Source organism: Semicossyphus pulcher, unplaced genomic scaffold, assembly GCF_022749685.1.
Source record: "Semicossyphus pulcher isolate SPU_LCO1_2020_fin unplaced genomic scaffold, fSemPul1.0.p SCAF_20, whole genome shotgun sequence".
Lineage (NCBI taxonomy): Eukaryota > Metazoa > Chordata > Actinopteri > Labriformes > Labridae > Semicossyphus > Semicossyphus pulcher.
This window is the reverse complement of record NW_027211694.1, coordinates 1,847,263-1,862,723: the sequence shown is the minus strand read 5'-3', so window position 1 is coordinate 1,862,723 and position 15,461 is coordinate 1,847,263. Positions and strand designations below refer to the sequence as shown.

The 15,461-nt window shown below is 45.1% G+C and overlaps 1 protein-coding gene across 1 annotated transcript in view; it reads right to left on the bottom strand.

The window, feature by feature from the left end:
- LOC138599584 (thyrotropin-releasing hormone-degrading ectoenzyme-like) overlaps positions 1-15,461 on the bottom strand; it is a 182,802-nt gene that overhangs the window by 134,844 nt on the left and 32,497 nt on the right. The window contains exon 4 of the mRNA XM_069671317.1: positions 2,947-3,073. Within this exon, the coding sequence (XP_069527418.1) occupies positions 2,947-3,073 (127 nt within the window). The remainder of the gene's footprint in view (positions 1-2,946; positions 3,074-15,461) is intronic.

Sequence of the window (15,461 nt, the reverse complement as noted above, 5' to 3'; positions counted from 1 at the left end):
TGAAGCTCTTCAACCTTCAGGTTCTACATTTAGATTCTATTCAACCTGTTATTTACTTCCTGTTTCTTATTTCACTCAAACTGCTTTCGTCTGGTTTGTTGGAGAAACAAATGAAACTTTTCTAACTGACAAATTTAATCTGCTTTTTGTTGCCAAGGTTTTGAAAAGTTTTCTATGCATAAAGAAATCCTGATTATTTCCCAGCAGCACCTCAGAGACTATGGAAACTATCTATATGACAACAAACAGAGTGCTGGCACACAGGCGGGCCGGGCCGGCGCTGGCTCTGGCCCACGTATTGTTGCCTCTTTTGGCTAGGTTTTCGGAATGTGGGCACGTGTTAAGTCAGAGTGGGAATCGGCTCCAGTTAGCAGCACACAGCCGAGCTTTAGGCGAATGTTGACACCTGGAATTGGACCAGTTTGCGTGCGCTGCTTCTGGTGTGTCATTGATCAGGAGTCTGGCGGGAGTCCAACAGCCAGGTGTGCCAGCTTTAATGAAGGGCACAGATGAGCAGAAATATCTCGCAGTACAAAAGGTTCTCTGACGGCTTTCAGACCAATACGTCCATTTATCTGCCTCCACACCGGTATTGACATTTGCTAATCGGCACAAAAACCAAAGTGCCAAACCTATTAAACTGAAAAATTAAGGGATCACCTGTGATTATCCGTCTTCCTGAGGGAACAACGAATGGCTGTACCAATTCATACGGCAATCAACCCAACAGTTGTCAACCTGTTTCACTAAACCTCACACAGGTAGCCACGCGATCAAACCAGAGGGGTCACTACAGACAGTTAGACCACTGACCTGGAACTATGAAGTCTTTACGAGATGTTTGGGTCAAAGTTTGGTAAATGCTCGTTTAATTCATAAGGTAAGTGAAAACTAGAATCTAATGATGCCACTAGAGGACATTTTAAGTCCATGTGAGGGCCACAGACGTCTGTGCAAAGATATGTAGGTCAGAACCAAAGAGCAAGCCGTGAGGTTCTGGTTAGAACTCTGTAGTTTGTTCTAAGCTTGAGAAGGACATTGTTTGTTTGATACATCAAGAAAACATTCTCCATCTCCAGTGAAAGATATTTTTAAGTTCTACTTCTTGGTTCCAGATGATTGCTAACTCTATCAGGCGTCTAAAAGCCTGTCATTGATTCCACATTTCTCCCGTCATCCAGTGAAATCTGGTTCTTGACAAGCAGCCATCTGGGAGACTTTCACCGAACGTCTTCATTCAAACCGGGCTCAAACGCAGCGTGTGACATCACCTTTAGCTCAGCGCGGAGCCTGTTAATGCAGCTAAGATCAGTGTAAAGGTCAGGAGGGAGAGGTAAATGTCACATCTCATCACAGCTGAGGAAAACAAACAGGAAGCTTTGAATGAAAGTGAATGTCTAATGTGACGAATGAGCGTGGACAGGAAGGAAGTATCTGACATAAACAATATGGAGCCACAGTGATCACATTAGCATGTTTGGGTGTGGAGAGGAGGAAGGGAACGCGCTGCTGTGACAAAGCTAATTGAGTATGGCAGGACAGAAGTGTAAAACACAAACAATTATAAAGAAAGAGGAAGAAGGACGACGACAGGAAGATGGAATCCGACTGCTCTGACACGATTCATTTACTCACACAGGAAGGTGTGAAAACACAAAACATTCAGTCTGTAGAAACTGCTGCTAAACGCTGCACAGCATGACAGAAGATCTGCAGCTCAGTGAAACATGTGCCGTGTGTTGCACTGCACAGACATCGCTCAGCCTGAAGTCTGAAAGGAACCCGGATAAAAGGATCCACAATCCCAAAGTGAGGATGCCGTCCCACAACCGAACAACAACTGGAAGCTCTTTTCAGGACTTTTCCACAACCTCTCCAACCTCTCCAAGAAGTCGGCAGCTTGACCTCCATCAGCGCAGAGAGATGTGAAATCGCCAAAGAAGAATTTAAAGCCGAGCCTCTGATGGACGAGGCTCCGACGGGGGGAAGCTTCCAGCGCTAGACTCGACTACCTGGTTGAACACAATCCTCTAAAGTACCTTCAATTAATTCATACAAACATTCAGTATTCTACTAAATATCAGGATAAAGCTTGTAAACTCCTCTGAAGGCATCCCTTCAGCGAACTCGTCAGTATTTATTCTACAGGTGACATTTCATTGCTGGTTGTGTGCACGCCACGTCTGCACTTTCATCGCGTCTTTCTCGTCTTCCGACCGCTCAGCGGCTTCAAACACGACAACGTTCACAGATTAAACTTCTTTCAGGTGCAACATCAGCCGTTACTAAATTACAGGTTCTTCACAAACACTTCAAAGAATCAAATTAAATTAAATTTCTTAACTTTTACGCTTAGATTTGGTTCCGTTTCAGTTCATTAATCAGGCAGACAGCCCCCTCATTTGTCTACAAACAAGCGAATACAGTGACGAGTTAACAGTTCTTTCTTTGATACCTTAATATCCTGCAAATTAACACGTCTCTGCCTTTCAGTAAAAATAAATAACTCTGAAATGCACCTGTGTCTAATGTGTGAACACAAACGGCTGCATGAGGTTTAACTCCCACAGCTCATCACGCTGTACAGCCCGCCGACTCCCAGGAAGCAAAGCAGGGTAAAGTGTTGTCTTTGCCTGATATGAGGACAAATTGATGAAGCACATGGTAATTGAACGAAGGACAAAGTGTTGGCTGACTTCCCTACACGGGCAGCCCGTGCAGGAAGGGGAGGTTGTTCCTCTTTCCTAATTTGGAGCAGCAGGGGGCTGGAAGGTTAACGCTGTGGTTTCTTACTTAATGAAAGCTGACAGGAAGTCAAACATCAGAGGAAGAACAAAGCGTTTCCTCCTCAGTGTGATCACTCTGAAGTCCTGCGAGCTGGACGGCCCGAATCCTTTAACTGCAACAGCATCATAAAGAGGGAGAGGAAGACGTCAGCAGCCTTACCGAGCTTGGGCAGTGAGTACTGGACTTTAAAGTAGTCCTGGTAAAATCCCAGAAGCCTCTTGGTGATGTGGAGAGCGTAGTCCCCGGCTCCGCTGGAAATGGCATCCGGCCGAGCGTACAGACGGATCTGAAAGGAAGACGACAGAAAGACAGGAATGGAATCAGGCTGCTTCGAACTCTTACAACTCTGCAGAACAAATGGTTCCTCTGTGTCTGAAGCTTCACAGCAATATGAGCAGAATGCATGTTTATAGTCTCAGTGCTGTATGAAACCCACAGCTGTATGTTTGCTTTGTGTGAAGTCGTTTCTTTCATCTTTAAATGCTTCATATCCACAAAATCTGCACAACCTCAGAGCTAATGTGATGCTTAAGATATCATGGCTTTCATTTAAGATCTATTGAAACAGGATTATGCAAACGACGATCACCTGCTGCCAGAGCGTTTATCTCTTTCTACACAGTACACAACGTGGTGCCATGACATCATCAATGAATGTATTGAAGAGTGTAAAGGTTTTTATTTTAGATGCAGTTCAACAGGATGATGCAAACAACAATCTCCCGCTGCCGGTTCGAGGGGAACACCCGATCTGCACCAGTCTCCACGGTGAGAGGAAACCGAGTCCGTCTGCGGTCAGATCTAAAAACAACAACGTGGAATGAATCCAAGTTTAAGGACGGAGGAGGAAATTCAATTTGGCAGAGTTTCCAATCAAATCTTCACAGAGACAAGCAGCACAGTGTTTATTAAACTCTGCGCAGGAAGCGATACGGTGCGGCTGAGTCGAAGCTCAAATCCGCAGAGACACAGAAATTAAATTGTTGCTGGTTTTTTCCGTCCAAAGACACAAAAAGGAATGCGGCCTGTGTTCGGCAGGTCGAGTCTGCAGAGAAAGTAAGTGAATCAGGCGGAGATCATGTTCGGCTCTCCAGACTAAATAAAAAGTGAGTCGGGTTCAGATTTGGTTCAAATCTACACGAGGAGGATCACATCTCCGGCTGCAGCAGGAAACATCGACTGTGAGACGCAGAGAGAGAAGAAGAAAAGGCTTTTACTTTGGAAGGATCATTATTTCTCACAGTCAAAGTCAAACACTGACGCTCAGTGTGCTCTCATTAGAGCACGGGACAACGAGCGGCCGAGCGGCTGCTTCATTCATTAAAAGTTGTGCTGACTCGTTAGCGGGCTGACATGCTACGTCTGTACGACTGTCTGTGATTGCATCATGCGAGGCAGGATAATAACACCCCACATGTGCTTCATTTCCTGTTTACTGCAACGCCACATTCAGTGGTGTCAGAAGCTGTTGACTCAGGTTGATTATATTAAATGTTTTCATGCTTTAACTTGTTGTAACTTTTCTTCACCAAGTTTACTTTTTGCTAGCTCGTTAGCACAGCGTGTTAGCGATTAGCGTAAGCATTTTTCAGCTGCTGATACGAGTGTTGTGTGACTTGTTTTCTTTGGTCAGTTTGTTTGTCTTGCTGCAACATGAGAGAGATCGTCCTCACTCCAGCACACACACCAGAGCTGATCGGCTAATCAATAATCTATATCACCTGGTCACATGACTGCTCCACAGCTGTCAGCATGCTGGAGGAGTGCTGGGACCACACTGGTGACCTCATTGTAAGAACTACACGCTCAGTGTGTGTGTGTGTGTGTGTGTGCGTGTGTGTGTGTGTGGTGTTTGAGGTCACGTCTATAATTCGGTCGGGGTCAGGTCCAGGTTTAATAATGCAGCGCTGACGACGATCTAATATTTAGTGTATCACAACTAATTTAGAGTCCTGGGACACTTTCTTCACTGACGCCACAAAACTTGGACACAACTCATGCAGCAGCCTCGGTGTGGAACTTCTCTTCTCTTCACTCCAGCGGGCGTTACAGCTGCAGGGCCGATGCATAACAACACTCTGACAGGAGCAACCACTTCTTCAGTTACACCTGTCATCAGAATAAACAGCAGTAAATAAACGCAAATGAAATTAAATGTCATATTGCAACAAAATAATCATCCAGGGACTCGTAGCACTCGACACATTTGCACATCCGGCAGCAAGAAGCAACTGAAGCACCTGAAATACAACAATAGAGACACACACTGAATAAGGTGTCATGAGAATCGTTGTATTGATCGGCAAACAGTTCTCAAGTGTACGGTCGCCATTTAGTCTACACGTGGAGGGGGCATTTACTATTTCCTACACACGGGTCTGTATGTGACTGACTGAGTAACTGACTGAGTGAGTGACGGTACTTTCACAGCTGTAGAGAGAGAGAGTTGCGACATCGCAATGGCGGATCATGGAGCATATTGGACCTCCACTGACGCAACTCTCTGTCTGTACGGCTCTGGATACTTTGTTAGAGGAGTAGGCGGGGCTGCTCCTCCGCTGTCCTCACCTGCTTTCAAACACGTCGTCAACGGCCTCATAAGGACGGTCCTTGTTGCCCACAGAAGCGCACGTTAGGCCACACATATGAGGTTTTGACCTCGTCTTGTTATTGTTCGATTGCGAGGTGGTTGCATGCTAAAATTTTTTACACTACAACTAAAACTTAGAGGCTGAGCTGAAGTTTATTTCAGAATGTCATTTATTTTGCAGGTATTTGATCATAAAGCAGATTATTAGAGTTCCTGAAGTTTGAGTGACATTAACCCCCGAGTAGGAAATGTCACTGCAGCTTTTCTTGACTTAATAATAATAGAGAATAAAATGAGAAACCTCAGATTACTCTGATAGTGACAGAAGAAAAGTCACATGATCATTCTTACAGTTCATCCTCAGGATAACACAAATATCATCAATCAGATTGATTCTCCAACAATGACAATCCGTCCGATAGTTGTTGATATATTTGGGCTGGACGAGGCCCAAAAATAACAACAACACATCGTTTAACTAAAACCTTTAATTAACATATAAATGTTGAACAAAGCAAACAGTGTCGAGAGAACAGCCTCCTGCGGGATCATCTCTGTTTACCTCCAGAAAACATGGCAGAGTATTGTCTGTCTGACCTTCGCGACCTCGCTGAGAAAAGTTAAATCACAAACTGAGCGGTCGGTATTTTTAACTGCCTTTGATACCAACTCCGTATTTGCTGCTGAGGCATCAATCTGCCCGTCTCCTGTGATTCTGCAGCTCAGTAAGAAACGTTTCACTTCACTGCGTCCCAACTGATTCTTTAAGCTCAAGTGATCCTCGGGCCGACAGACGGACAGTCAGACATCTGCTTCGCTTTCTGAGCTAAAAGCAATTTGGCAAGTTTACAAGAGAAAATGAGCTGCTGCTGCGGCCCCGTCCAATAGAGATGCAGTTTGCGGTCAACTGGGCTAATCTGACTATACAACACATCTTCAACTACACAAAGAAGTGTAAAGCCCTGTTAGCATCTGTTCTTTATTCTGCCAGTATGAATACTTTGACAAAGCAAAGAAGATTAGTGCGATTAAGCTGCTCCTTCTGAAGATGTGCAGTTTGTCTTCAGCAGTCAGCAGTAAGAAAATCATTAATATTCATTCAGTCAGAAGAGAAACTGGCTGCCGTCTGTGGGCTTTAAACAAACGCGGTTCATCTTTTAATGTCTATAGGGAGTGTTTAGGACTTGGAACACTCCCAAAAAATGGATGTTCCAATTTTGGGGAGATAAAACTACAACCCATACAACCACTTGTTTGTTTGTTCCCACCCTCTATTCCGACCCACAGGAACAAGATCTACGTAGCCACCCGAGGCAACATGTCATACCTACACTCTCCAAGCAGACTCACTCTTGGAAAAGATTGTAAAACGGCAGTTTGACTGAGTTATGCAACAAAACTGGGTGGCTAAGTTCAGAACACAGACCAGGGGTTAAAAGTACTCTAGTTACGTTAGTTACATTATATATGTTGGTTATGTTACACACGTTAAAACGTGAAGTTGACTCTTGGCGTCAAATGAGACTTGAACTGACTCCTGGCTCAGAGTCCCGTGTTGGTTTACCCGTTCATCGTCCCCGGCAGCTGCCACTCTCGACTTGCATCTTCAGTAAGGGCCTGTGTCCACTAACACTGTTTTTGTTGCTACTTTACAATAGTTGTCTGGCGGCACTTCCGCTTCCCTCGGTAGTACTCGTTTAGTCTGTTAATGAGTCTGTTTTAAATCGCTCTGTTCGCTTTTATTCACAGAAATTGTATCCTCAATAAAAAAACAAGAGGATTAGCTTCTCCTCAGCAATTGTTGTTGACATAGATATCAGAAGTCCCGCCCCTTCTTGATGTTGATTGGTCGGTGCGGGAAGAGTGACAGTGACGAGCGCAACAGTGTTTCTAAAAGTGGAACTATTTTCTGTGAGCGCAGCGACAAAAAACAGCTGATGCAGAGAGCGTTCTTGTGCTGAGGACGTTGAACTGCTTCGGTTGTGTAGAAAATAGACGCTCGCAGCACAACAAACGCAGTTAGTGGACTCTAACCAGCAAAACCACTGTGGCCTCTAGAGGGCGCTGCCTAACTTTAAACATCAATACATGTTGTTATAAGCTGTTGGACAGATCACCTATACAGTCTCGATCATTCAGCCTTGGTTGCTCATGCTGTGGGCTTGTTTGTCGTGCTGGTTGAGACTGTTAGGAGTGAAGGAAACACCAGGTAAAGTCTCAGGAACCATTTAATATTGGGACAACTCCACTGCAGCCGCATATGTCTACATTTACTCCCTCATGAATCCTCCTGTAGTAGATAAACAAAAGGATAAAGTGCCTCTTGGTGTCCTTCCAATGGATAAATGACACATGTTGCACAATTACTTGGCCTCCGCACCTCCTACGTTTGAGACAATGAGCCCTCATTGGATGCCTCTGCAGTAAAAAGGCCCTGTTGTTGTTTTGCATCTCACCTTTCTGCACACTGTTGCCCTCTTGATTTTGTTTGCCCCTGCCCCTCAAACAGCCCGAGTACACCACTGACTATCACAGTGAATGGAGAATGTCCACGGCGATCGGTGTAGTAGAAGTAACCCCCGTTCTACGTACGTGTGTGGCTCATTTTGCTCACCATCATGGAGGTAGTGAAACAATGCAAACACAGCTACTGAAGAGGACGAGAGTTAAAGCACAATATGTCCTGAATCCCTTCTGCTTCTGTACAGTATACGAGTAAACACACTCTCCACCAGCAAACAAAAAGCTCTCTCTGTAATAAAGTGATTTGTGTTTGGATGAGCTGTTAATCTCCTGGAATGATTCACATCAAGCTGCCGGCTATCGTCTCTGCGTCTGAGCCATCTGAGAATAATTACACACACACAGCGTCAGCTGATGGACAGGAGGCTGTGAAGCCACTGATAAACAACCAGGACATGCATCAGCTGACGTGAGAGAAGAAAAACTGCCAGGAACAGCTCAACTGTGTGTGTGTGTGTGTGTGTGTGTGTGTGTGTGTGTGTGTGTGTGTGTTCCTGACTTGGCGTCCTTGTGGGGACACGGGTTAAAGAACAGTTAACTGGGGACGTCTTGTCGAAATGGGGACAAAAGCCATTTTCCTAATCGGGAAAAGGTGAGTTTTGAATCTGTGGTCACGCTTCGGTTTAGTGTAAGTCTATAAGATGTGTAATGTCCTGGAAAGTATGTAGTGTGTAGTGCAGTGTGTGTAAGTGTGTGTGAGTGTGTGTCAGATAATTTTACTGTCAGAGAGAGAATGCACCTCGCTGTCAGCTGAAGGACGGCAGAGACCGGCTATCATACACGGCACACACGCAGATAACATACACACTCCCACACACACATACACATAGATTACACACACACGTCTCATATCGTTTTTCACATACAGATGGAAGCGGACGGACACCCACACATACACAGACCATGATGCAATCCGGCTGTAGCACACAGTCATTTCACACACACACACACACACACACACAGAGGTAAACATTTCTGTCCCAGTAATGTCACTCTGCTATCTCTCTCCGTCTCACCTCCACTTTTAGAAACAGTGTTTTCACACAGCTGTAAAAACCGATTCTGTTCAGTCTCTGTGATCCAGGTAACAAACGCGTCAGTCATTGGAAGCTGCTGTTAGACTGCACAAAGACAACACAAGCAGGAGAACCATGTGTCGCAGTGAAGGTCTGTCGAGTTTCTATGGTAACTCATCTTCAATCATACATTTCATTTCTTTCAACAGAGACTCTTTAAAATACTCTAAAACTCTTTAAATCTTAACAATAATCTAGCAGCTTTATGTTCATGAAAACTGAGGGGAAAGAAGGTGTACACAGCCATAACATTACGACCACCTGCTTAATATTGTGTACGTCCTGACCCATCGAGGCATGGACTCCACCAGACCTCTGAAGGTGTGCTGAGGTATCTGGCACCAAGACGTGAGCAGCAGATCCTTTAAGTCCTGTGAGCTGCGAGGTGGGGCCTCCATGGATCGGACTTGTTTGTCCAGCACATCCCACAGACGCTCTATTGGATTGAGATCTGGGGAATCTGGAGGCCAAGTCAACACCTTGAACTCATCGTTCCTCAAACCATTCCTGAAGCATGTCTGCAGTGTGGCAGGGCGCATTATCCTGCTGAGAGAGGCCACTGCCATTAGGGAATACTGTTTCCATGAAGGGGTGCACTTGGTCTGCAACAATGTTTAGGTAGGTGGTACGTGTCAAAGTAACATCCACATGAACGGCAGGACCCAAAGTTTCCCAGCAGAACATCACCCAAAGCATCACACTGCCTCCGCCGGCTCGCCTTCTTCCCATAGTGCATCCTGGTGCCATGTCTTCCCCAGGTAAGAGATGCACACGCACCCGGCCATCCACATGATAACCTGATTCATCAGACCAGGCCGCCTTCTTCCATCGCTCCGTGGTCCAGTTCTGATGCTCACGTGCCCATTGTAGGCGCTTTCAGTAGTGGACAGAGGTCAGCATGGGCCCCCTGACTGGTCTGCAGCTACACAGCCTCATAGACAACAAACCGTGCAGCTCTGTGTGTTCTGACACCTTTCTGTCAGAACCAGCATTAACTTCTTCAGCAGCTTGAGCTACAATAGCTCTTCTGTTGGATCGGACCTTGGTCGCCCATGACCCTGTTGCTGGATTTCTTTACTCCGAACCCTCTTGGTCAGTCCTGACCCCTGCAGACGGGAACACCCCGAAAGAGCTGCAGGTGTGGAGATGTTTCGACCCAGTCATCCAGTCGTTAAAATCTGGCCCGTGTCAAAGTCCCTCACATCCTCACACTCGCCTACTTTTCCTGCTTCCAACAACTTCGAGGACAAAATGTTCACCTGCTGCCTCACATGTCCCGACCACTGACAGGAGGCACTGTAACAAGATGATCAATGTTATCTCTTCACCTGTCAGTGGTCATCATGTTATGGCTGATTAATGTTTTAATTAATTAACTTCGGAATTTTTCTGCCATTAATTCAGATCCGATAAATGCTATCAAAGCCCAACGCTAGCTAGCATAATTCCTAATAACAATAAGTATATTGATACACACACTAAAACAAATTCTGCAGCTTCTATTATTTTAAATTACCAATAATATTACTGATGTATAAACACTTCTATGAATAATAAATTCATACAAGTACTTCATTATAATGCTGCTCCCCCTCTTCACCCTCCTCCTCCTCCTCCTCCGCTCTCACATTCCCTCAGCAGGACGGATTTTTCAATAAAAATTCCAACTTTTTAAAGCTCTTCTCCTCTTAGTCCTCACATTCTCCTCCCTCCACCAGAACTCATCTCAGCGAGCAGCAGCGCGCGGAGTGAATATCTGTTCAGAAAGTGGAGGCTTTATTGAAATCGAGCTTCTTTCGGAGGACTGCCAGCGAGCGGCTGAATTGAGAGTCATCTCCTGAGGTTTCCTGAAACGCCTCCAGTCGTGTTCTCCCAGGTGAGGAGAAACTAGGATGCATTACACTTTTCAATGAGGGGGGAGGAGGGAGGGGGTCGCTGTGACGTTCTTACTTCAAAGCATCATCATATACACATTCACCGCGTCTCCCCGGACTGAAATATGCTGCTTCAACCAAACTTAAACCATTGCACGGTGGCTCAGCGGTTAGTGCTGCCGCCTCCCAGGAAGAAGCTACCGGGGTTCAGACCGGACCCGCTGAGTCTGCATGTTCTGTCCGTGTCTGCGTGGATTTCCTCCCTCAGCCCCAAAACATGCAGGTAGGCTGAAGTGCAAACTTTAAATTGCCCCGAGCTGTGAGTGCGGAAGGTTGCTGGTTGTGTTTCCTGGCTCTATGACAGACAAGGTGCTCCCTGCCTCTTACGCAGTGCATGCTGGGATCGCTTCAGGTCTGGTCAGGTCAGAAAAAGATCACATTTCCTCGATATGAATACACACAATAGAAACACAATTAGGCTCAGTCTGTGTATTAGCAATGAACTAAACAAAGGCATCCAACAGCAACAATCACAAACCAAACCATCACAGAAAGCACGTGTGGATCAACATACGACTTCAGCTGTGAGCTGAACACGATACGTAAAGCCGAGGAAACGTGCGTTAATGTAGACGCCAATGCACAACTGCTGCTAGCTAAAAGCTGCCTGCTAGTTGAAGCTAGCCTTCATTTAGCTTAAGATTGTATGATGTAGGATGTATAATTCTGTGTTCATAATGTCGCACAACGTCACCACACTGTTCCTCATGTAAATGACAGCAGAGATGAGCTCCCGCTCCAGATTGATGGTTCGATGTTTTGCTCTGTTCAGGCAGACACGTCTGAGGTTGCTCATTTTATTCTCACCAGGAAAACACAGAATTATTCAGTCAATCAACTGCAGAAAAGCCACAGTGACATTTTCCACTCGGAGCTGAATATTATTCAAACACTAAAAGGGCACAAGCCTAAAATATCCCATCTTCTCTCTTCCTCACTTATTTACAACTCTTCTTCTTCTCCTGGTCTCTCTCCTCTTTTCCTTCTTTACTTACTGCCCCTCCTCTCCTCTCCTCTCCTCTCCCCTTGTTATCTCTCCACTCGCCCGTGACATCTCTCGCTGCGTTCTGTCGCTCCGTCTGTCGCCCTTGGATGATGGATGAGGTGATGGACGCTCGGATGCCACGGTAATTTGATGGATGGTTTAGCAACTGATACGAGTGCCGGGAGAGCGCGGCAACACACACACACAGCCACACACTCTCCTCGCCGCGTATGTGGGTCCTTGACTTTGAGATCAACAGACCTCAGACAGTCACTACTCCCTTCATAACAAACACTGCTGACCCATGACTGCAGCGCCACACATCTGTCCAATCATATCATCACTTTTGCTGACGACACCGCTGTGATGAAGTGAGACAGGCAGAGAGCCGAAGCAAGGATAACAGTCTCTCTGTCAATGTCAACAAGACAAAAGAGATGATTGCTGATTTCAGAAGGAGCAGAGCACGAGCAGGAAGCTAACGGGGGCAGCTGGTGAATACATATCACCCCCGTCATGAGGAAATAATGTCCTGGCCCTCTTACAGACGAGTCCATACGTACGAGTACACCGACCCGATGCTTGTCTTCTCCCCACAGCAGTAATTTAATGATTTCAGGTCCCAAACAGTTGCATGACAGGAGAGAATACTGTTGGAACCATTTTGTTTTCCAGGCCAGAAAAGATGAAGTGACCAAAGATAGTTATTAAAACAGTCGTTCAGTTAGATTCTGAATACTTTGGCTGCTCTGTCTCACAGTTTGCATTTATACCAACACAAAGTAGAACACTGTAATTCATCTGTAACAAATGTACGAGCCAATTCGGACGCTACAAAGATTGTTGACAAGCGGAAGAAGTTGTGAGCTGGATTGGTCAAACAATTTAATTGATTTTTCTTCTATAATTTAAGATACTTTGGCATCAACATACGAACAAATTAAATGATTACAACTTTGAATTTGTTTTCCAGTCCAGAAAAAGCCTGAGCACCCCCCCAACTCCCCCAACCCCCATTTCTGGAGAACAACGCTGCTCTAAACCAGGGGTCTCCAACCCTGCTCCTGGAGGGCTCCCTTCCTGCATGTTTTTGGTTTCTCCGCACTCTAACACACCTGATTCCAATGTTTCGCTCGTTACCGATCCCCTGAAACGCTTCAGCTGGTTGATAACGAGCAGATCATTCAAATCAGGTGTGTTGGAGTGGAGAGAAACCTAAAACATGCAGGAAGGTAGCCCTCCAGGAGCAGGGTTGGCCACCTCTGCTCTACACTCTGCTCAGTTGTTAACCCAACAGGTCGATCCCTCGACTAACTTTCTGTTTCTATTATAAACATTTGAGGACAGCGTTGCTAAGGTAACATGCCTCTTAATTTCAGCACACCTCTTAGTTCAAGGCGGGATTATTACCTGTACGCCAACGTGGCTTGGTCCAATGTAGAATGGCAAAGGTGCCACGACGGCGGAGCTTCGTTACGCAGTGTAGAAACAGTTTGGTTATATACCGACAAAAAGTAGTGCACTGCAATTCTTCTATAATCACGAGCCAATTTGGACAGTGGAAAAATAAGATGCTACAAAGACAGATATAGAAGTAGTCAGGGGCGATGCATTGGTCAAACTATTTATTCCTTTAAATGTAATAAAGTTTTGGCTCCAAAATAAAGAAATCAAGCCTAAGCGCTCCTCTCCAGCCCCCATTTTTAGACAACAATGGTGATCTCACATGAGCTCTAAACTTGGCTCATTGGTTAGATTGACCGAGTTTTATCTCTGATTAGCCGAGCCATAGTATGTTCACTTGTTTTCCCAACAGGGCTAACCCTACACCTTCTTCTTCTGTTTCTGTTTAAACCTTTGAGACCAGCCTTGCTCAGGTAACACACCTCTTAATATCAGCTTTGAGGCTTTATTGTGCATTTGACACTGAAACAGAAACCTGCTCCCGTTTAAATCTGCCAAACCTCCAGATTCTTTTCTCCAATGGTGCTTGAGTTTGTAAAACACATTCGCTCTGTACAAAACAGCATCTATTTGTAAAGACGCCTTTCTACAACACAGAAGGCCACTCATAAATACAGAGCGGTCCTCTCATCCATCTGAATAAACACAATCGAGCCTTGATGGTAGCTACACCAAACTCCTGAACGGTAGTGTGCAAAGTCTTCTCCATGTCTTTCTACATGCACCACTAACACACCTGCTTCCCGTACACGTGATGCAACCATTTCCCAGGATGCTGTGCAGGTGTGTCTCGGTATCCGTTGTACGTTTGAGAACGAACCCCGATCGGTTTCTGGATAAACAAAGCCTCATTCATCAAACTCAGAGACGGAGCTCAACATCTGTGCGCTCTACCTGCCCACGTGCAAAACAACATTAGTATTTATTAGATGCATGTTTGAACAGCTGCGCACTATTAACAATGATAAATACCACACACTCATTTACATAAAACTACGGTATAAAGTAAACTGCTTCCTTTTTAAAGCCAACAGGGGGAAACTAGTTGGCAAACAATTAGAAGAAGCCAAAATACAAACTTATAAAGGTGCGGGTGCATGTTAGAAGTGTGTGTGGACACGGGTTCTTCCATATCATACAGCTTAATGTGAGTTATTTTTGGTGTCCTGATAAATGTTTCATCAGGAAAGGGCAGAAAAAAAATCAATCATTTCTATGTAACAAAAACTGGTTTTTCTTGTCATGTCTTTTTCCATAACTCAGCTTGAAGACTCTTTGATTTGTGCTCCTCACAGGATAGTTCTCAGGAGCAGCCATGTTTTGGTTCCCACTAGGAGGTAACCTGACAAAATACTTGAAATACTCTGAAGTGAAGAACCATGAATGCTTTTTGAGACGCATCTTGTTATATTTATCTAAAAGTATGATCTTTGTCAAAGCAGGCTGATCGTACACTAACATGTGTCCCCTTTGGCAGATTCCTGCTCGAGCCCCGCACGGGACAGAACTCCAGCCCGAGGCCGACACCAAGCTCGCCATCATGCTCATTCTGATGCCCGTCAAACAGCTGGAGACAGATAAGTTCTGTTTTAGAAGTCGCCATGGAAACCTGCAAACCACTAAATGGACAAATGGACGAAATAACAAGTCTGGGACCGTTACGTCCGTGCACGGAGGAACATGAACCACCGAACACACAAAAGCTGTAACTGTTTCTGTCGTGATCTCAGAATTAACATGATAGTAACCTCCTTGAGTGTCACCATGTTTGTTGTTTACATCACTACATCCAATTACATTCATGACACAGCCGGTTGTGTACGCAGACCAAAGGTTAAAAACCCTTACATCATCCCAACAGGAAGTCCCTGTCCTAATAATCCGAGCGATTTCAGATGGACAAATAAAAGCTCAAAGAAAATGACGTGAATAGAACAAAGTAGATCTTTGCTTTTGAATGTTAGTTTTGTCTTTGTGAGCGAAACAAGAAGACATAAAATAATATTTCATTTCTGTTTCGTCGTATTTCACAGGATCAAATGTAGCAGAACCTCGTCCCGTTTCCTGCTCGTATATTTTCTACTTCAGTTTGTCTTTCCAAA